At 44.3% G+C, this 21,169-nt stretch overlaps 1 protein-coding gene and 1 long non-coding RNA gene across 4 annotated transcripts in view; one reads left to right on the top strand and one right to left on the bottom strand.

Annotated features, from left to right (window-relative positions):
- LOC309347956 overlaps positions 1–11,102 on the top strand; it is a 41,825-nt gene extending 30,723 nt beyond the window's left edge. For both annotated transcript variants that reach the window (XR_014159075.1, XR_014159076.1), the window contains exons 3-5: positions 4,644–4,752; positions 5,172–5,276; positions 8,311–11,102. This is a non-coding gene — a long non-coding RNA (uncharacterized lncRNA). The remainder of the gene's footprint in view (positions 1–4,643; positions 4,753–5,171; positions 5,277–8,310) is intronic.
- The window catches only part of ATPSCKMT (ATP synthase c subunit lysine N-methyltransferase), a 207,310-nt gene extending 192,257 nt beyond the window's left edge, over positions 1–15,053 (bottom strand). For both annotated transcript variants that reach the window (XM_081872848.1, XM_081872849.1), the window contains exon 1: positions 14,870–15,053. In XM_081872848.1, coding sequence (XP_081728974.1) covers positions 14,870–15,038 — 169 coding nt within the window. In that variant the 5' untranslated portion in view covers positions 15,039–15,053. The remainder of the gene's footprint in view (positions 1–14,869) is intronic.
- Positions 15,054–21,169: the final 6,116 nt, after the last annotated feature.

Raw genomic sequence — 21,169 nt, 5'->3', positions numbered from 1 at the left:
ATAGGTTTCCATGTCTTGACCTTAAAGCTGTACTTCTATAGTATCACCAATGTACAGTGCTTTACAGCATAACATCAGTGAAAAGCATAGGGCTCTTCTTCCTCCAAATTTAAATCCCAGATAGCTTGTTAGAAGATTAATTAAACTTGAATGAGTGTAGAATGAGGTAGAAAGTCATTTTTTAAAAGCAACACGAGAGAGTGATTTACTGTGAACAAATTGAACATTCTCAGTCAATGTGTAACCTCACAGGAAACACAATGTTTGCGCACCACTTTTTCCAGTGCAAAACCTCTGAAACTGCAGGGATTTTTCCTCTACTGGGTGGTCAGGAGGCAAGGCTGAAAGGCAAAAGAACTCCTATTGTCCTCTGCTGTGTCTTAACAGCTGACCTCACGTGCCTCTAAAAAGAAGAAAGCACCTGTTTATCTCCAGTTATCCCCTGCTTCTATGAGCACCAAGCTACCCCCACAGAGAGAGGGTCCTTGGCTGGCGGGGGTGGGGGGAGTATCTCTAAAAGTGCTTTGAAAACCCCCACATCAGCCCTGATCCAGATATAGCCATACACTGATCAAGACATTGTTTCAGGATGCTCACTTCCAATATGGCTGGAAATCTTTGCCCACTCTGTCTCTGTCACCGCATCCTGAGTAGTCCTGAAGACACCTCCAGTCTGAGCAGGGGGTTCTCATTCATCAAGGGGATCCAGATGTAGAAACCTGTTAGAAGCAAAGTCCTTTGCTTCTCTCACTAAAGGACAGAATTTCACATTATGCAAAACATGAGGCTGCTATGGCGGGGGGGATTTCAATGTGATTTCTCTCCCTCCTAATATAGCAGATCATTCATGTGATGTCACTGAAAGGTACCATTTCCCCCTCCCCCTCCCCATCATAACTGCTGCTGGTGGGGACCGGGGGATACCTGAAATGATAACAAAACCTTGACATGTGCAGCTTATTTGGGAAAGGAGGAGAGCTTGACATAAGGATGCTATTTTCAGCAACAGCTCCATGTCTTGAGTAATATGTAGCTCCTCCATAAGGGAGGAAGGAGTCCCTTGAAGGCACCATACGTGTTTTGGGATGATGGAATTTTTAATTTTATTTTAATTTTATTTAATCAACTGTAGTGGAAGTACATGGGATTGGACATTATTTCCAAAAACAAGAAGATTAAATTGATTTTACCAGCAAAAAACACCAACAAACAGCGGCATATATTGCATATCCATTATCTTGCTGTGTCTCTCTTTATATATTATTTTGAATAATTATACCTTCTCCCAGTAGAGAGTGTGTGCTTATTCAGACCAGTGTCACAATAATCTCTTTGGTGCCAGCCAAAGGCATTTTTATTTGACTAGGCATTTTTATCTGTGCAAATCTTCATTTGCTTCCAAGAATTCTGTTTTATTGTATTTATCTACACTGTATACCACTCTGAAATCCAAATAGGACGAAGGGTTGCATATACATGTTTTAACAAAAAGCAAACCCCCTCAGACCCATGACTTGAAATCACTTGAAATCACAGGACAAACGGACGTGTGGAGGGGCCTCAGCCAGCGAAGACAGCACCAGGCTAGATAGAATAATGGTCTGATTTGGTGGCATTATGCCCAAATTATGTTTGCAATTATGAATTGTACTATAAATGTTTGGTTTTCTTCAGAACGAGGGACAGCAGAGACTGTGGTGTCTTTATGATATATGGTTTATTTACACAATAGTGCAACCTACGATGGAGGAGCTCACAACATCAACACCCAAAGTGGGTCTTGCTTCTCTCCTTGGATTCCATCAGAAATCAGGCATGGTTCTGTCTCCAGCTGCCCAGCCTGCAGTCTGCCAGCTCCTAACTTCTAGCACTGTAACTCAACTCTCAGCTCTCAGCTCTGGCCTTTTTCTTGCTAACTACCAGCGAGTTGAGGGAGGCCCACTCATGTGTTGTCTGGCACATAGCCACTTCCTTTGTTACCTTAATGGCCCATACTTAGAGGGATGTTACCTCACCAGGAAAGTAGCCTGGCTATTCTAGAACTGAATCTGTGCTGAATCCAAGAATTAGAAGAGGACTCAAGCATATAGCCTCCCCCCCCCAATTCATAACAATATGCAATCCCTCAATCAGTCTGCTCTCTAGGGTCATGCTCTCTAGGGATATGGTGTAGCAACCCTGCTAAAGTTATGTGACTTTAATCTTGCAAGTGCCTGGATGGGAGACCATATTAGAACCTCATACTAGTCACTCTACCATGACCAAGAAAGATGACCCTAGATGTCTATGCTAAGACCAGCCCTCATTCCTAGTGGCTCCCTATAAGTTTCATGAGATGAAATTATCTCAGTTTGGCAAAACTGTGTCAAAACCTGCTCTTCTAACTAGTAGAAGGGTCATAGTCATTGCCCACTCCTTCCTACCCACACTTCATAGCTGATAATGCAAGGTCCTCCATGGGGAGTGCAATATATACTGCCCCACATGTATGCTCCCACATCCCTGCAGCATAGAGGTTATCTGCCATGATGGTCATGCCAGACGAATCTCATTTCTTTTTGAAAACTAGAGTTACAAGCTTGGTGGATCAGGGGAAGGCTGTGGATGTAGTGTATCTTGATTTCACTAAGGCTTTTGACAAAGTCCCCCATGATAACCTTGAAGAGAAGCTGGTAAAATGTGGGCTGGATAAGGTTACTGTCAGGTGGGTTTGTAGCTGGTTGACTGACTGAACCCAAAGAGGACTCACTAAGGTTCCTCGTTATCCTGGGGAAAAGTGGCAAGTGGGGTGATGTAGGATTCTGTCCTGGGTGTTCCTGTTCAACGTCTTTATAAATGACTTGGATGAAGGAATTGAGGGGACGCGCATCAAATTTGCAGATGACACCAAACTGGGGGGAGAAGTAAGAATGCCATAGAGGCAGAATCAGGATTCAAGATGTTATTAACAGATTGGAGAACTGGGCCAAAACTAACAAAATGAGGTTGGATGGCCATCTACCATGGATGCTTTAGTTGAGATTTCTGCATTACAGGAGGTTGGACTAGATGACCCCTGGGGGTATTTTCCAACTCTACAATGCTATGATTCTCGGCCTCGGCCCAGTATACCTGAAGGAGCGTCTCCACCCCCATCGTTCTGCCCGGACGCTGAGGTCCAGCGCCGAGGGCCTTCTGGCGGTTCCCTCATTACGAGAAGCAAAGCTACAGGGAACCAGGCAGAGGGCCTTCTCGGTAGTGGCACCCTCCTTGTGGAACGCCCTCCCATCAGATGTCAAAGCGATAAATAACTACCTGACATTCAGAAGACATCTTAAGGCAGCCCTGTTCAGGGAAGTTTTTAATCTGTGATATTTTAGTGTATTTCTGGTTTTTATGGAAGCCGCCCAGAGTGGCTGGGGAAACCCAGCCAGATGGGCGGGGTACAAATAATAAATTCTAATTCTTCTTCTTCTTCTTCTTCTTCTTCTTCTTCTTCTTCTTCTTCTTCTTCTTCTTCTTCTTCTGTGGTGTGTATTGCAATAGTATTTTGCAAGTTAATAATACTAACCATAGTGATGAATCAAAAGCAGCATCTAATATTATTTTTTGCAGTTTTTTTAAAAAACGACTCTTTCCTCCTCAGAAGCAAATCAGCTTCAGAAAGGCTGCTGAACTTTCTCAGGAAGAATAAGCAGAACTATCTCCTGGCATTTAATTAACCAGACATAATGATTGCTGGATGTTCTTTATAGGTAGTTACTTATGATGCTAATTTCCAAAACAGGAGGCAATGAGAGACTGCTGAGTCCCTAATGATTGAATTAAAGGAGCAAATACAGTTATGCAGCATTTAAATTAGGGGTGACACTTATGTCAAGTGTATGTTTAATAAATATGATCAGGATAGGGTTTTAATCAGGATTTCCACTCGGGTTAAACTAGATGAAACCCATATAAGCTCTAAAAGGATTGGAGAGCGGGGCTGGAAGAAACCCTCCTAATAGAAAGGACATCAACAGGTTTGGCAGGAAACTGGCACCGCCCCCCTCACTTCCTGAAGATATAAAGCAGCCTCACCCTGCATCGTCAACATGCCAGACTGGCCTCTGGAATGCTGGTTTCAGCTCCATGCTAGCATAGGCAGAACTGGGCACAGAATCTATGGCTATCCACACCGCACCTTTAAAGTATGTAGCTTCCCCCAAAGAATAATGGGAACTGTAGTTTGTCAAGGGTGCTCTGTGGAGGGGAACAAGCAACAGTTCACAGGATTCTTGGGGGGAAGCCATGGGCTTTAAACTATGGTGTGGATGTTTTATATGCATTTAATTTTACAGTATCTGTATACCACACAGTCTATATCATTCAATAATAAGATCAGAGTTAAATGTGGGTAACGACAGAGATTGACAAATCCCATGAAACATATCCTGACACGGGAGAAGTATTAATACCCTGCTAATCCAAGAGGATTCTTGCAGCAAGGGAGATGAGCAGCCTCTTTAACAACCTTCTTCAGATTACCAGGTGCTGATAATGCCAAAAACCATACTCAGGCTGTATCAACTGCAATGCTCCTAGCTCCCTTCCCTTAAGGGTTAAGGGGTATTAGAAGCTTAGAGAAGCAAATGTTCTTCTGTCTCCTTTCTTCACTCCATAAGATGTTCCTGCCGCAGCTCATGATACTGTTGCCCAGGGCTGGCCGAAGACATTTTGGCACCTGGGGCAAACCACAAAATGGTGCCCCCTTCCCTGGCCAGGAAAGAAGGGGTGAGTGAAGAGTTACATCTGAAATAAGGTACTGACTTCTTCTACCCCTTCATAGGTGCCAACTCCCTGAGGGCATGTGTGCCTGAGCACCCACAAAGTTCCCCATGAAGAGGCTGGGCACCCATGGCCCCAGGCACCCACAGTTGTGGGGCCAAGTTGGCACTCCTGTACCTCTTTTCCCTTAGAGCTTTCTCTCTACTCTGATCATCTAAGGATTGGAGAAGTTCAGCCAATCAGTTACTGCCAGAGGCTTCATTACCAATGCCATGCCTCCATCAGCTAGCAGATTAAACTCCTGATGGGGGGGGGTCTCTTTGCTTTTTTAATGGGGCATTTATACTTTCAATTTCTTCAAATGCACTGCCAAAAAAGGGTTCCCCTGTACTTTCTTATGATATAATGTGCCTTTTCTGTTTTAGGAAGTAAGCTGAAGTGGCATTGATGGCTCCACGGTCAAGGACTGCAGCAAGAAGCCAAGTCTTGAGTACCATTCTTAGCACACCTGACTTTTGAACTTAGCAAAGGTATGCAACGTCAATGTGATTTCTGAGAGAGAATGTTTGCAGCACACTGTAATCAAATGCGGCTTAGCTGATGGATTGCTCAGTTATATTTCCACCATTGCATATGAGTAAAAACAATAGTCCTGAAGCAAGACTTTGGTTTTAGATGATGCACCATGTGTCATAGCAGGCTTTACCTGTCAGACAAGTGGGGTGCATGTGGGATGCATTCCTTACACATGAGAAATGTCACAGTGGTTGTGAGAAAATGTGTATCTAACTCGAAGATGGAACCCACGTGCTCTAGAAAGCACAATTCTGAGCTATAGCTAGAAAAAAGTCATGTTTCTTTGAGACCGTACATACTGAATGGAGACTCTACATTACCCAGAGCATGGACAAAATTCAGTCAAGCTATGCACATTCCACAACACTTTATGTATATTGACCAGGAAATGTGCACGATTCCCTCTTCATGGGCAGACTAAGTGCACATTCCCCATGAGGCTTGGTGAATTCATACAGTGGCTCATTGCTATGACTATTAAATGTTCAATTTACACCCCCTGTTAACATATACATAGACACATCACATTCTCTCTCATGCATGCACATATTTGACTTTAATGCTGCCTGATTATAAAGGTACCCCTTTCTCAGCGCATAGCACAGAAGCACAGCAAATTTCCCATGGAAGAAAAGAGTGATCTTCCTCCATGGCCGGCTCCCTTGTTTTCCATGTTGCAAACTGAAAAGGGGCTCCCTTTGTCTAGTCTCTCAAATTCACAAACGCCAACTTGAGAAAAAGATGGGGGGCATGCGCGTGCGCGATGACACACACATGGTGCAGGGACGCAGAGGTGCTGGAGGAGCCAGGGGGCAGTATGGCTTCAATGGTTGGCAGCTTGTCTTCTCTGGTGCTCAGTTTCCTCCTCCTCCTGCCACCACCACCAGCCCAGGGCTGCTTCTCCCCTCCTTCCCTTCCATGGCAGGAGGAGGAAGAGGAGGGGCCACCAGGCTCTCCCTGTTGTGCTTGGCTCTGCGATAGGCCTCCTCTGCAACGGATTGCTGTCAACATTGGGGGCCTCTTAGAGTTGGCACCTCTGCTCAGGCTGGAGGGGCAATCTGATTTGGAAGCTGTTTTTTTATAGTTGGGAAGTATCACCTGACCAGCTGAGGCCTGTTTATGCAGGGGATTTTCCTTGGCTGATATGGCTAGTCTTCTTGCAGTTTCTTCATTCCTTTAGTCAGAGTTTGGTGGTAACACATAGGTTGAATTCTCACCTGACATTTCTCAGGTCACCATTCTAGAAAAGGAGAGATCACATGGTGAAGATGATGATGAAACAGAGCAACATAACCAATCATATTTTGCTCCATGCTGATATCATTGGAATAAGTGAATACTTATCTGCCCTTTCACAGTAAACGTCAAGAAATCACTGAAAGGAGAGGTGCCTTTCAACCCTGATGGAATATAGAAATTGTCCCCTCTGCCTCAGCCCTTACTTATGTAAAAAGTTATGAGAAGTCTGTGTGCCTTCTAATCCTGTCATGACAAGATCATGCTTATTTATAAGCCCTGAATATAAAGAAGGATACCTGTATCAGCACATTTATATTTTTGATAGAGGGTTAGGTAGAAAATAAAGCCATGAATCATGTGACCGGTATGTCAGCCGTATCATTCTAAAGAGCTAGTTGATGACAAGGCAAAACCTGCTTATTTACTGAGGCATGAGGAGAGTAAGCTTCTTATTTATATTATTATTTTTAAAATTCTACTCTATCTTTCCATCAAATTCATGCTCAAAATGTCTAGTGGTGTGATTCCTTCTTAAAACCTCCTGTGACACTGAAGAGCCCAAATCTCTTTTGTATGTTTTAGAAGGGTTTGAATCCCCGTGATGGGGTGAGCTCCCGTTGTTCTGTTCCAGTTCCTGCCAATGTAGCAGTTCGAAAGCATACCAGTGCGAGTAGATAAATAGGTACTGCTGTAATGGGAAGGTAAACAGTGTTTCCGTGGCTTCCATCATGGTGTTCCATTCCACCAGAAGTGGTTTAGTCCTGCTGGCCACATGACCCGGATCTGTCTGTGGACAAACGCCGGCTTCCTTGGCCTGAAGTGAGATGAGCGCTGCAACCCCATAGTCAAGTTTGACTGACTTAACTATCCAGGAGTCCTTTACCTTTACCTTTTACCTAGTCAATGCATAGATTTATGTGCAGCCTGGGAAGAGGAATAACCAGAAAGACCTGCCATCTTCCTTTTCTTTTCCACTGCACCAAATACCACTTCCATGTTACAGCCCTTCCCCTTCTTCAGGAAGGAAAGATCTTTGGTTTCTCTAGGATGGTGCAACATAGAACAAGTTTGTGCAGCTCCTAGAAAGACAAGCTGGATGTTCTGGTTTTTGGGCCAGTCTAAAAAAGTTTTCCACACAAACTGCAAAACAAGGAGAAGGCTGGAATGGGGATCCAAACGAGAGAGAATGGCAAACTCAAGGGGAGATGGGCTGCAGGAGAGGGAATGGTTGAAAGAAAAAAGGTCAGAGGGAATGGTATGAGAGGGCCAGATCAAGAGGGAGGGCAGAGAGTGAGAGGGAAAAGATCAACTGGATCCAGCAGGTGGAAATGACACTTCCTTCAAAACATTTCTTATGCCCCACTCATTTTTTAAATGTGAATTTAGCTAATTGAGAGTGAAGTAACCCCTACTGACACAACACTATTGTCCCATTAGAATCCTTCAGTCTGTGGATATGAAATATGATTAAAATTCTTCTTGCTCCATTTTAACCCATTTCTATCAACCTGGGGGACAAACAAACAGTCACAATTGTGGTTTTGGTAGTTGGCTTGTTGACAAGCTTTGTAATGAGAATGCAAAGAAAAGAATTAACACCATCTCCACTACTGAAGCCTCAGGAACAAAAAAGTGCTGTGGACTTTATTGCCCTCTTATACTGGGTGGCAATGATACTGAAAAAAATGAATAAAGTAATTGAAAACGTTGTTACTTTCATGAAAACAAACCTGTACTGTTTCTTGCCAGCTCTAGGTGCTCATTCACAAACACAGTTGATGGAATAAATGCATTCAGATCTCTTAAAAGACACATGACTTCCAGATGAAGCACCTGGGACTTCAGAGAAAATAAAAGGTTCAAAGCTTGTCTGTGATCACAGGCTTTTGGGTTTGATCCAGCACAATGGAATCAACCGCAACGGCCCCATTGTCTTTGAGGATGCAAGTGCAATTCCAGCTCACAAGCCTTTACATGACCCTTAGGCAAGTTATTTATAGCCTCCATTGCAACTCTGTTCTACCTCTGACAGGCAGAAGGCCGCCCTGCCTTAACGGTTGGGCAAGGTGGCCCTTTCTGGGTCAGGAACTCAACTCTTCAAGGGTCTCCAACTGTGAGCCTTGAAGAGAATGGTAGAGAGCCAGTGGATGAGGCTGTGCATTTAGAGCCATGAAAGGTTTCCTTAACAGAGGCTGACATTCTGTTTTATACTGTAAGCAAAATGACATACCTTCATGTATCCTTCTGCCTCTTTGGGGTACAGAGCCTTGTGAATAAAGCATGTGGAATAAAGCAGTGGTTTCCAAACTATGTTTTTGAGGGGCATTGGAGCCAACTCCTTGGGGCCAAGTGCCTTTGCCCCCCCCTAAAATATTTGAGTGGGCCAGGACCTGCGCACTGCATCTTGTGATCAAGTGTGTAAGCTTTTAGAGGTCTGTTAAATCAAAAGACCTGTAACGACAATCTTCCCTTAATAACTGCTTGCCCACCCCTACTAATCTGCCCTCACAAACTGCAGCTTTGGAGGAGATTGGGGTGTGTTCTAGGTTTCCGTCATCATGGATAACAGGCCTGGCCAATATCTCACAAGAATCGTGCTTAAGAATGTTAGCCCAAATCCTGGGCAGCACAGGACAGATGTGTTGGGGGTTCCTCAGTAGGCAAGTCAGTATGGAAAGGGTTCTCTGAAGAGGGGAAGTTTGAAAATACTTTCTCTACAGAGAACACTTAGGTTGGGGGCACTTTAAAAAGCGCTGGCATTTGCTGCAGAACTTGGACTCTACTTCCCCCTCCTCCAAAACAGGGGTAGGTGGCCATTGCAAGTGCTGCTGGCCTCAACTGATTTTCTGGTTCAGGTAGAGCAAGTGGTCATTCATAATGCATGACCTTAGCAGCAGATGGCATCCTCTGGGAGAGCGGAAATAACGGGGAGTGGAGAAACATGGCCACGGTTTCATTTCAAAGTGTTGGAGTGGAGATAGGAGCAGCTCTGCCACCACACATTAAAATGTTAAATAAACAGAAAAGCAGATGTTTCTGCAGCTCACTGCTAAGGAAATCACCTCTGCATCACATGAACTGGTTTGGGGTTCCTAATACCCCAGGACAAGGCAACAAGCTGGCTGCTCCCTGAATTTGCCATCTTCAGGCAGCTGTGAAGTGTTTGCTGTAGTCCTAAATTACACTCGCACTGTTCAGCCCAGATTAGCTCCCAAAGCACCACACTGCAATTATAATTCAACACAAAGGGATAATGTATTAGGAGTGTGTATGACAGTCTCTTCTGGCTTCTGCCAGTTGACCATATAATGCAGGATCTGGGCTTTTCCACTGTGGGCGAGACTGCAAGGCTCATTAGTGGTAAAGGCTGATTTTCCGCAAGGTCCTTGTGATCCACAAGGAATCATGCTACTACTATTTCATCATCAGATTATTGCTCTGTGACAGCTTCCTGCTCTCCTCCTTGGGAGGAATAATAGTCAAGCATATTCTGGAGCCATAAGAATGGCTTATTGCACTTGCAGTAGCACCCAGCTCAGCTCACCCAGAGAGTCACATCCGCACTTTAGCTAACTTGAGAGGGCTGGTTGGATCATTGGAGCTTATATGCCTGCTTTTTATTTGTACACTGGTTGAAGCAACCCCAATGTGGAGAGAGAAAGCAGGGTATACATTTGTGAATGAAACAAATAAAATATTTTAAGTGCTGGAAAGCCTTTTTAAAAATGCAGTGTTTTCCTCTGTCTTTTCTTTTAAACCATTCTGCTACCCCTCTTTATCTTTCTGCACCCTAAAGTATGCACTTGATTCCTTCTCTGCACTACTTCACAAAATGTTTGTCTGCCCCCCTTGTCTGCTTAGTCATCCCTCCTGCTCTTCCCATTCCATAATGCCTGGTCTCTTCTCTGTGCTTCACAGCCTTTGCCCTCTTTCCTTTGTGTCTCTCTGGACCAAGTCTCCACAGGTCTGTCTGTGTCACCATTTCTCAACTACCCCGCTTATTTTTTCTGCGTCCCAGAGGTTATTCTGCTCCAGCATATGTCTCCTGATCTCTGCTCCCCTCCCCGCTTCCAGTTCCCCACCCCACCAAACCCTCTTTCATATATATTCTTCCTGTGCTTACCACTATGCTGTTCCCTTCCGTTCTGCACCTTCATTAAAAATGCAGTGGTGTGGAACAACCACACCCCACTAATATGCAGTCAAGAATAAGTCTGACTTAATTCCTAATCTAAAAATGGCAATAGTTACCTTCCAAAATGTCAGATAATCTGGCATTTCTGATTAGAGTGCTTGTTGAAGCATTTGTCCCACGTGACCTCCTTTCAAGTAGCTCAAAGTCATTGTTTTTATATCTAAAATGAATAACCAGCCCTCCCTCATTTTTCAAGGAAATTATGCTGGCAGTATTTTTTCTCCTGTAGGTTACCTTCTATAACTGAACTGCTAGGGATGTCTGTCATATAAAGAGAAAGCTTGGTTTATCCCAGCCTTTGATGAGTTGGAGAGAATGTCTGGTCAACTAACATTTTGGGATTAAAGGGGACTAAAAGACCTAGAGACACATCACATCCATAACAAAATGCTGTGCTATGCAAAGTCCAGACTGGCTTCACTGTTTGTGGAGCTATAGAAGATGCCTATTACTCTTTTCCATGATTAAATTCACATTTCATTTTTTTGCCATGCCATGCCTCTCTGTCAATTCAACTTCCCAGGGCATAAAAGAGTTACATCAAGGAAAGAAACTCACTGTGCAACCCTAGTCATGTCTACTTGGAAGTAAGTTGCATTATGTTCATTGGGCGTTTCTTCCTGGAACATGCGTCATGGATTGCAGTTGGTGATTCTTTTTATCTGCATATTTCACCTGCCAGTTTATGGGATTGCAAATACCTCTGCATACTGAGGTGTGTAGAAAACTTATGTTACAGAAACTTCATTTACAGAATAACAAAATAGTACACGTGAAAGAGCAGGGGAAAGCAAAGAAAGTATGAGCCACTGCTTTGGGTGTGCGTATATTGGATCAGTCAGTCATCTCTGATTCATTGGTTGCCCAGTTTGCAGCACATAGGGAAGCCAAATGGAAATGGACTCATACTTTTAAATACTCTGAAGGAGTGCAACTAAAACATGCTTCCAATTTTAACTCAGAAAAAAAGTGTGCCCCACTTAGCAGATGTTTGGGAAACACTGTACCTTATGTTGAACAGCCCACATTGATATCAAAGGCAGCAACTATTTTGCTCTAATTGTTTCTTCAATTCAAATACGTTAATAAAAGACAACTGAAAATGTCCATTGTAAAACAATTTGCAATAAATTCTGCAATTTAATTTCCCTTCCCACCTGCCAAACCCTTTCTATTGCTTTTGAACAATTTGTTCCATGCCTAAATCATGACCTTCAGGCTTTGTAGAAAGCAGGCAAGGCGTCTGCCTGAAGGACTTCAAAGCAGAATCAAGGTGCCTCCAAAGCGACAATAGGCATGAGCCATGACTTGCAAGGCGGCTCCTTCACCTTCCATTTCCCAGTGTGGTTTTGTTGTTGTTCTTAGTTGCTACTTGAACCACAGACCTGGCAATTGAATGATGTTTCAGAAGCTAAATGGGAATGCCCATGAAAGGTGACCTGCTTTGTGCTCATGACCAGAACAAGCAGTGCCCCAAAGTGCAAAATTTCATGCCCCAAGGTTGTTTCAGCAGTTTAATATCAATCTCTTCCTTGGGGGTGGGTCTTTGCTTGTGTCCAAGTTTGATTTGAGCCCAGGCTGCAAGGTTGGGAGTTCCTGGTGAAAATCTTTACCTTACACATTGGGTTTGAACAATGTTTTGATCACTGTTCAAATAGTCCACAATGACTTTGTATGCTGGTGGAAGCATTTGAGATATATATACACACACACACACGCTAGATATGAATAGCTATGGCTTCAATACAATATTAAGTGTCTCCCCCCCACCCTTTAGGTGACATGGCTTCTTTGCTTAAAATAAAGAAAAACATTTGCTAATATTATAATTTGATTTCTATTCATTTTACTGTTGAACATGGAAAGACAAATCTGCTTTTGTTAGAACAGCAACACAATACAGCATTGTTTGTAGGGCTGGCACCTGTGGCAAACGACACAATAGCACCCCCACCCCACCCCCAGGGAAGAAGGGTTGAGTGAAGATCTACATCAGGAACAAGTGAGGAGGAGATATTGAATAGGAGCCTGTTCTTTTAAGAAATGATGGGAACACTGGAGAAAGCAAAAACAGAAGGTGCCTCAAAGAATCATAGACCAAATCAAAGGCTCAAAACCCAATCTCTTATGCATGTTTAGTCTGAAGTAAGTTTCATTGGGTTCAATGGTGCTTTCATTCAAAGACAGGAACCTGCTGTAACACAGCTCAAAGGATGGGAGTCATTCTTGGGTGCCCTGCGGGCAGATGGTTTGTAATAGCAGCTCATGAATTTTCAGCAGAAATGGTAAGTATCTTTTCAATGCCCACAAGTGGTATTTTGGATCACCTCACTTCCTGCAAAGCACATGTGCTCAGAGCTTTGGGAAACTATTGGTACAGAAAAGTACAAGCAGAGAACAAGCAAGACAAAGCTTTGAGGGAGCTCTGCTCTGACTTGGGGGCAAATTGCATTTTGCACTTTGACTCAGGAGGGGATAGACATCTGAATCACCATGATTCACCTCGTTATTTGCCCCCCCAATCAATGCACACCCCTCTTATGTATTCATATTTCAGACTAATTATTGTTCAGAGTTTGTTCTTTACTTGAAGTATGATCTGTGTTGGCTTATTCACACATGCAGCGCACCTCGTGGATGTTTTTATCTTCTAGTTTTGGATTGGTTGCCACAAATAAAACTTGCAAGGAGTCATTCTATTACTCCCATTGTTGAGAAAACAACAAAAGAGTCTTGTTCAAGAACCACAGATTAACTGTGATAGATAGAATAAGCCTTTACACTACCATAATTTTAAAATGAAAATAGGACTCCTTAACCCCGGGGGATTGCTTGAGTGCTTATTTGCTGACTCTCCCTTGAAGGTGTGATCTGACTCCATAGAAAAGCTGGGTGTGATGTGAGATGATGTTTGCTCTGTGGTGGCTCATTCACCTGTGCAAGTTACCACCTGATGCTGCAGTCATTGACTGATGAGCACTGAATCATGAAGCTGGAACCAGGCAATAAGAGCAATCTTGACTACAGAGAGCCAGTGTAACTTACCCAGGTCATATTCAGCAATTTTACTCAGAGTAGACCCAGTGCTTACATAAGGGCCTTAGGTGATCTCTGAGTTTCTACCCCACTCTTCTCTTATGAATAGTTCTTCTGTTTATTCTAGAGCAATTTGCCCACTACCCTTAGAACATGGGAATAGCATGAATTGCTCAAACTTGGAAATGGTGGAGAGACCATTCCTTTGGGGGGTCGGGGGCGTGATGCAAGTCCCCACCCAGAGCTGCCACACCAGACTCCACCTCATCTCCCCTCCCCCATGGATTTGAGGTCTAAGGTGCCAGTACTGGGTCCTCCATGACTGTATTGGGTACTGAGCCTATACTGGGCACTGAGAGAGGGGTATTGACTTCACTTCCTCCAAATCTGTTTTGAGTCAGCCTGGTGGCAGTTCCTCATTTCAGTTAATGGAAAAGACTGGGATTGGCAGTGGCCCCCTCCCTCCCATTGCTTGCCAAATTTTGAATTTTACTGCCCCTTTTTGGCACTCCTGAAAATTTGCCACTGTAGGCAGTTGCCTAGCTTGCTTAGTGATTAAGCCAGCTCTGAACAGACCCATTGAAATTACTGAAACTTAGTCATGTTCATTAATTTAAGTGTGTCTTTTGCCCACCCCCATGATTTTTTTAGGGGGCCAGGCCCCCTCAATGTTCAGAGGGTGTTCAGATCTGCCCCCGGCTCCTTGTGACAGCGCACGTGTGACGTCAGGACGTCATGTTGGGCCCCCTCAGTCATCTTGAGAAGTTGGTGCCTCTGACTCTGAGTAAAACTTAGTTGAATACCACCATACTGTTCCAAACTCTGTTCCAAAGGAGTTGGACTTACATCACTGGAAGAAGTTAGTCATAACTTAACTCCCATTAATTTCATGATAACCTAAATTAAGCTCACGTAGTCTGGATCCAACCTTTAAAATTTTAGAGTTGGGAGGGATATTTTGTTTTTTAATCCAGCTCCTTGGTGACAGCAGTCACGAAATTAAAAGACGCCTGCTCCTTGGGAGAAAGGCAATGGCAAACCTAGACAGCATCTTAAAAAGCAGAGACATCACCTTACCAACAAAGGTCCGTATAGTTAAAGCCATGGTTTTCCCAGTCGTGATGTATGGAAGTGAGAGCTGGACCATAAAGAAGGCTGATCGCCGAAGAATTGATGCTTTTGCATTATGGTGCTGGAGGAGACTCTTGAGAGTCCCATGGACTGCAAGAAGATCAAACGTATCCATTCTTAAGGAAATCAGCCCTGAGTGCTCACTGGAAGGACAGATCCTGAAGCTGAGACTCCAATACTTTGGCCACTTCATGAGAAGAGAAGACTCCCTGGAAAAGACCCTGGTGTTGGGAAAGATGGAGGGCACAAGGAGAAGGGGACGACAGAGGACGAGATGGTGGGACAGTGTTCTCGAAGCTACCAACATGAGTCTGACCAAACCGCGGGAGGCAGTGGAAGACAGGAGTGCCTGGCGTGCTCTGGTCCATGGGGTCATGAAGAGTCAGACACGACTAAACGACTAAACAACAACAACAACAACAATCCAGCTCCTTGCTCAGTGCAAGAATTTACAGCACCCATAGCATCCAAATATAAGCCAGCCTCTTGCAACATACCTAGGACAGAGGACCTCTGACTTAGGACTACTGTGGGCATTACTTTTCCCCATTTGTGTCTTGTCTTGTCTTGTCTTGACTGGGGACAAGGTGGCTGGGCAGATGCATGTCCAAACAGTGGGAACCCTGTAAGATCCCTGTGCCTGAATAATGTCTAATCATTCGGGCATGAATGAGATGTCTTTGTGGCCATTTTCCTGCTTAGAAGGGTGTATACATCCAAACTATTAATTCTTTCCTAAATATTGCTAATCTGACTGGCAGTTTCCATCCTGTGCCCAATAACAGCTTGTAAGTCTTGTTGTTGGCATTCGTTTATCTTGCGAGACAATGGAGTGGGCCTCTGGGGTAGAAGTCAAACCTCTGTGTTAGCAGCACCAAAGTGACCTCCCTGGGGCACAAGCCTGGGCAGTGTGTAGGCATGCCCAGGGCTGTGCAGATGACCAGACCCCCCTCTCGGCCTCGCTGGTGTGGTCCAAAGGATGTGTGGACGTGTGAGAGAGATTTCCATTGCGATCATGGACTGTAAAGAAAGGGTGGTCCTGATCCTCATTGTCTCCTGCCATGGATGCTGGCCACCATTTCAAAAAAAGATTCACAGTTTTTATTTTTAATTGATAATTTAATGCCACATGAAGTTTGGCCTTCAGTGGAGAGGCAGTTGAGAGACTTGGAGAACATCTGTCCTTACGTCCTATAAATAAATACCAGTGTAATAAAGAAGAGCAACCAGCTTTGGATTCAAGCTTTTCTGAAATGCTGCTTCAGATTTTCAAGCTCTTCCTCCTTCATCTCTCCTGGAAGCAGCGAGCAAGGAGAGGGAATGGTGGCCAGCCGCCGCCGCCACTCTGAACGCTAGAAATAATCCTTCTTCCGGCCATTTCCTGCATTACTGAGTGACAGTTCTCATCCCAGACCTAATTGCACATGTCCACCACTCCCCTTATCATTAAATGGCAGCTGTCACAAGGGCTTGTCCACCAGGTCACACCTCTTCATTCTGTATTAATTAATCTGAAACAACTATTCCCCCCCCCCCCCCGATTCTGCATTTATTTTGCATTAAAAGTGGATATAGCACTGTGGCTAAGAGACTAAACTTTGGGCTAGGAGTTTATATCTTAGCCTCAAAACTACACGTTACACAAATTTCTGGTAATCTTCCTCTCTGCCTCCCTGTGTGTGGCTGCATGTGTATACATGTGCATATACGTACATATGTGTTTAACTCAAAGCACTTTGAGCCATGAAAGTCCCATGGCTCTTAACCCTTTCCTCTCCTGTTCCTTTGCAGCTCAAAATTATCCTCTGCACCCTAAGGCGGGGTGTGTGTGTGTGTGTGTGTGTGTGTGTGTGTGTGTGTTGCAGTGTCCTGGTATTTCCTCCACTGCCTTTCCACCATATGTAAAAGGAAAAACAAAGAATAGCTGGGACAAGGTGATTTTGAGCTGCAAAATGATCAGAGGAGAAAGAGCAGCTTCTCCCTGACTGCCATTTTTCAGCTCTGCTACCATTTGCCCAGATTGTTTTGGGTTTAAAGAGGAGAGGAAACATCAGAACTCCATATAACATCTACTTTGAGCCCTGGGCTTCTATCTCCTGTATGGGAAGAATAATCCCAACCTATTTTACAAGGTTGCTATAAGGATTATTTAATTCATATCTCCATACTGAGATATGAACACTTTGAAGAGAAAGAGAGAGAATATTATATTTCATGTACAATGGTAAAGGTAAAGGGACCCCTGACCATTAGGTCCAGTTGTGGTCGACTCTGGGGTTGCAGCACTCATCTCGCTCTATAGGCAGAGGGAGCTGGCGTACAGCTTCCGGGTCATGTGGCCAGCATGACTCAGCTGCTTCTGGCGAACCAGAACAGCGCACGGAAACACCGTTTAGCTTCCCGCCGGAGCGGTACCTATTTATCTATTTGCACTTTGACGTGCTTTCAAACTGCTAGGTTGGCAGGAGCAGGGACCGAGCAACGGGAGCTCACCCCGTCGTGGGGATTCGAACCTCCGACCTTCTGATCGGCAAGTCCTAGGCTCTGTGGTTTAACCCACTGTGCCACCCGCGTCCCTCATGTACAGTGGTACAGGTAAAGGTAAAGGTACCCCTGCCCATATGGGCCAGTCGTGTCCGACTCTAGGGTTGCATGCTCATCTCGCTCAAGAGGCCGTGAGCCGGCGCCGTCCGAAGACACTTCTGGGTCACGTGGCCAGCGTGATGAAGCTTCAGCTGGCGAGCCAGCACCAGCGCAGCACACGGAAACGCCGTTTACCTTCCTGCTATAAAGCGGTCCCTATTTATCTACTTGCACTTAGGGGTGCTTTCGAACTGCTAGGTGGGCAGGAGCTGGGACCGAACGATGGGAGCTCACCCCGCCGCGGGGATTCGAACCACCGACCATGCGATCAGCAAGTCCTAGGCACTGAGGTTTTACCCACAGCGCCACCCGCGTCCCTATGTACAGTGGTACCTTGGGTTAAATACTTAATTCATTCTGGAGGTCCATTCTTAACCTGCAACTGTTCTTAACCTGAAGCACCACTTTAGCTAATGGGGCCTCCCGCTGCTGCCGCGCCGCCAGAGCACGATTTCTGTTCTCTTCCTGTAGCAAAGTTCTTAACTCGAGGCACTATTTCTGGGTTAGCGGAGTCTGTGACCTGAAGCATATGTAACCTGAGGTACCACTTTACTAGAGGGGGTCCCCCCCCAGCCTCTGTGTATATGGAAATTTACAGCAAAATCCTATCCATGTATACCCCAAAGTGAGTCCTATTCAGTGGCGTAGCGTGGGTTGTCAGCACCCGGGGCAAGGCAAGTAATTTGTGCCCCCTAACCCGTGGATTTGCGCCCCCTAACCCGTGGATTTGCCCTAACCCCAGATGTTGCGCCCGGTGCGGCCGGCCCCCCCTGCACCCCCCACGCTACGCCACTGGTCCTATTGTTATCACTGTGGCTTACACTTCAGTAAGTGGAAACAGGATTGAACTCTAATACTTTGTGCACACAATACCTTTAAAGAACATTCCGGACACCGTAGTTTACCCGTCACAAAGGTACAATTCTCATCAAACTTAGCAAACTATAACGGGCAGAATTCATTGGGGGGGGGATATGCTTCGAATGTGCTTCAAATTCATAGCATGTATGCAGAGCTTTAACCTCTGAATGATGGTGCAGTGAATGCCTTATGATTATAGTGCAGATGGATGCACACATCTGAACACAGAATACCATAGAATCTCCTTCTATAATTGTGTGTCCAGCAGCTAGTAAATGTTGCCCAATGTATCTGAGTTGCAGCTATTCTGTCAAAACTACAAGTGATAAAGACAATGTTAATTGTGAGGATCAGTTTACAAACACAGCTTGCTTCAAAAGCCGCAGCAGGACAGCTATTGCAGAGTAAATGAACAGCAGGTGGTAAACAGCCTTAGAGTTGTACAAGAATGGGAGCATTGAGGCTCAGGCCATGATCCTTGGTGTGAGAACAGTTAAGAAGCACACAGAGGGGTTAAGAAGCACAGAGGGCTCCTGTTTCATCTGTGCAAAACTGGAAGGCATTTGCTTATTTAGGGGCTGGATCACATGGGGATGTGACATGCATTTTAAACCTTTATTTCTTACCTCCCCATAAAAAAATGCCCAGTGAGGCTAACAAGAATAAATTCCACAATTAAAACTAGCCAATATGCATTTCAGAAAGAGCAGCAACAATAAGACTATCAGAACATGGTAAGAGCAGATAAAAAGCCCCCAAAATTGCCACCAGTTAAAATCCTAATTAAATTAAAAATACAGTACAGAATAAAACAAAGAGCAGCAGAAAATAATAAAACAACTGGGTAGGCAAAGTACCCATTTTCAATAAAAGTGATTTTGCCTGTGAATAGCAGGCCATCAATGCAGGGACTAGACCAGCATCCCTTGTTAGGGAATTCTAAAGTCTGGGTGCACAAAACACATACCAGATGTTGGTGGAGACAGAGAAGTGCCTCTTTGGAAGATCTTAACACCCAGCCAGGTGCCATTTTTAAATTTCAAAATGGTCTTCCTGCAGACACTGATATTGTTATGCAGCCCTTCAGATTTGGCTATCTCAAGTAGGTGAAATAAAGTTCATTCAGAGTGAGGCCACTGCGGTCAGTGACACATCTGTCTATGTAGCCAAATGTGACTGTCTATGGTTCCCCTACCCTGGACCTGTGATGGCACTACTGTTCCGAAGAAGAAAACAGAGTTGAACAAAGAAATGGTGTCAAAGTGGCAGTAGATCAGAGCTGAGAAAAGGCTCACTTTGGAGTCTTGCTGTCACCTCAGAGAAAGTGCAGAGGAGTACAGCAGTGGTGTTGCAATGAGAATATTTATCTGCTTTCTCTCTCTTCTCAAATGCCTAAAATGAGCACTTTTCATTGGGGGAGAAACATGCTTCCCCCTGTTTTGGCTCAGTCCTAGAAATTAGCAAATGGAGTCAGTGTACAATGCCCCTTGTTAACATTAGCAATGACCGCTGAATGGCACCCGTAAAGTATGCTGGCAATGTTTAACAACCCATCTGTCTTTCACCTTTTCCTGCTCAACAGAAACCTTTGTTTAAACCATGTCCTCCTTCAGCGAGTCTCTATCTACTTATCTGAAATACTAATCTGAGATGAGGCACTGTATCATTGTTAAAAGAAGACTTATTACTTTGAATGTCCTCTTCTGTAATGGTTTAATGCTGGGAAAACTTTTTTATAGGGGGTGTGAATTCTGTGTTTGTCTGTATGGCAGCAATGGGACTCTTTCATACTATGAAATTAAAACTGGAGGGGAAGCAAATAAGCACAAAATACAGATGGCATTTGAATATTCATGTTAACAACAAGTTATTGAAATGCCAGAGGCAAATGATTCATTTCCCCCAATCTAGATCATTATTGTTAATAAAGTTATGGCAGTCTCCCTGGATGCAATGGCTAAATCTGTGCCTTTGCATGCTAGGTGCTGCACAAACACTGCAAAGATGCATTTTATATAGCTGAGATAGCCGGGCAGCTCTGGGGCAAGTGAAGAAAGAACCAAGAACAGCAGAAAGCTACGCTCTGTGGGCTGTCTTCCCTAAAGAGTGGAAGAGTGGTTGACAACAGTCAGAAAAGCATAGCCCAAGCAAATTACACTTTTTGCACATTATTATTATCAACAGACATTTATATTTCATATTTCCTCAACAGAGCTCTAGGCAACCAACAATATCTTTTTCTGAAAAAAATTATAATATAACAGTAAAACACTAAGAAACAGCAGAAGGAAAAGATAAAAGAATAAAAGTTGCTTTTTAATGGCAACAATGCTCTATTTTGTTTATCTATTATTCTTTTTAAATTTTTTCTATGCAGCTGTTCATCAGATATATCACAGCAGTTTACAGATTTTAAAAACAAAAACGAGGGCAGTAAAACCAGACCATGTTTCCAAAACTCATAAAAATAAAAATCCCCTCACTCCCACAGAGAGAAAGTATATAAAACAAGTTGGAGGCTATGGGGACCTTGTGGGGCAGAGAGAGGAGGAAGAAATTCATCCCCCACCTCCTGGCCCTTAGGAATTCCACACCTGGGGGGGGGGTGAGGATGTAGCACAAGGTTTCCTTTGAATTCCCTCATCTGACCCCTATGTCGCACTGTGGTTGAATTTGTTTTCCCTTCCCTTTTGTACAAGACCATCATTGTTTTTGGCTTAGTGGTTAACCCAGAATGCCACA

The sequence above is a fragment of the Podarcis erhardii genome (genome assembly GCF_964252035.2).
Source record: "Podarcis erhardii genome assembly, chromosome: 8".
NCBI lineage: Eukaryota > Metazoa > Chordata > Lepidosauria > Squamata > Lacertidae > Podarcis > Podarcis erhardii.
Note: the sequence above shows the minus strand (reverse complement) of the source record. Positions and strands in the feature narration are given on the sequence as shown.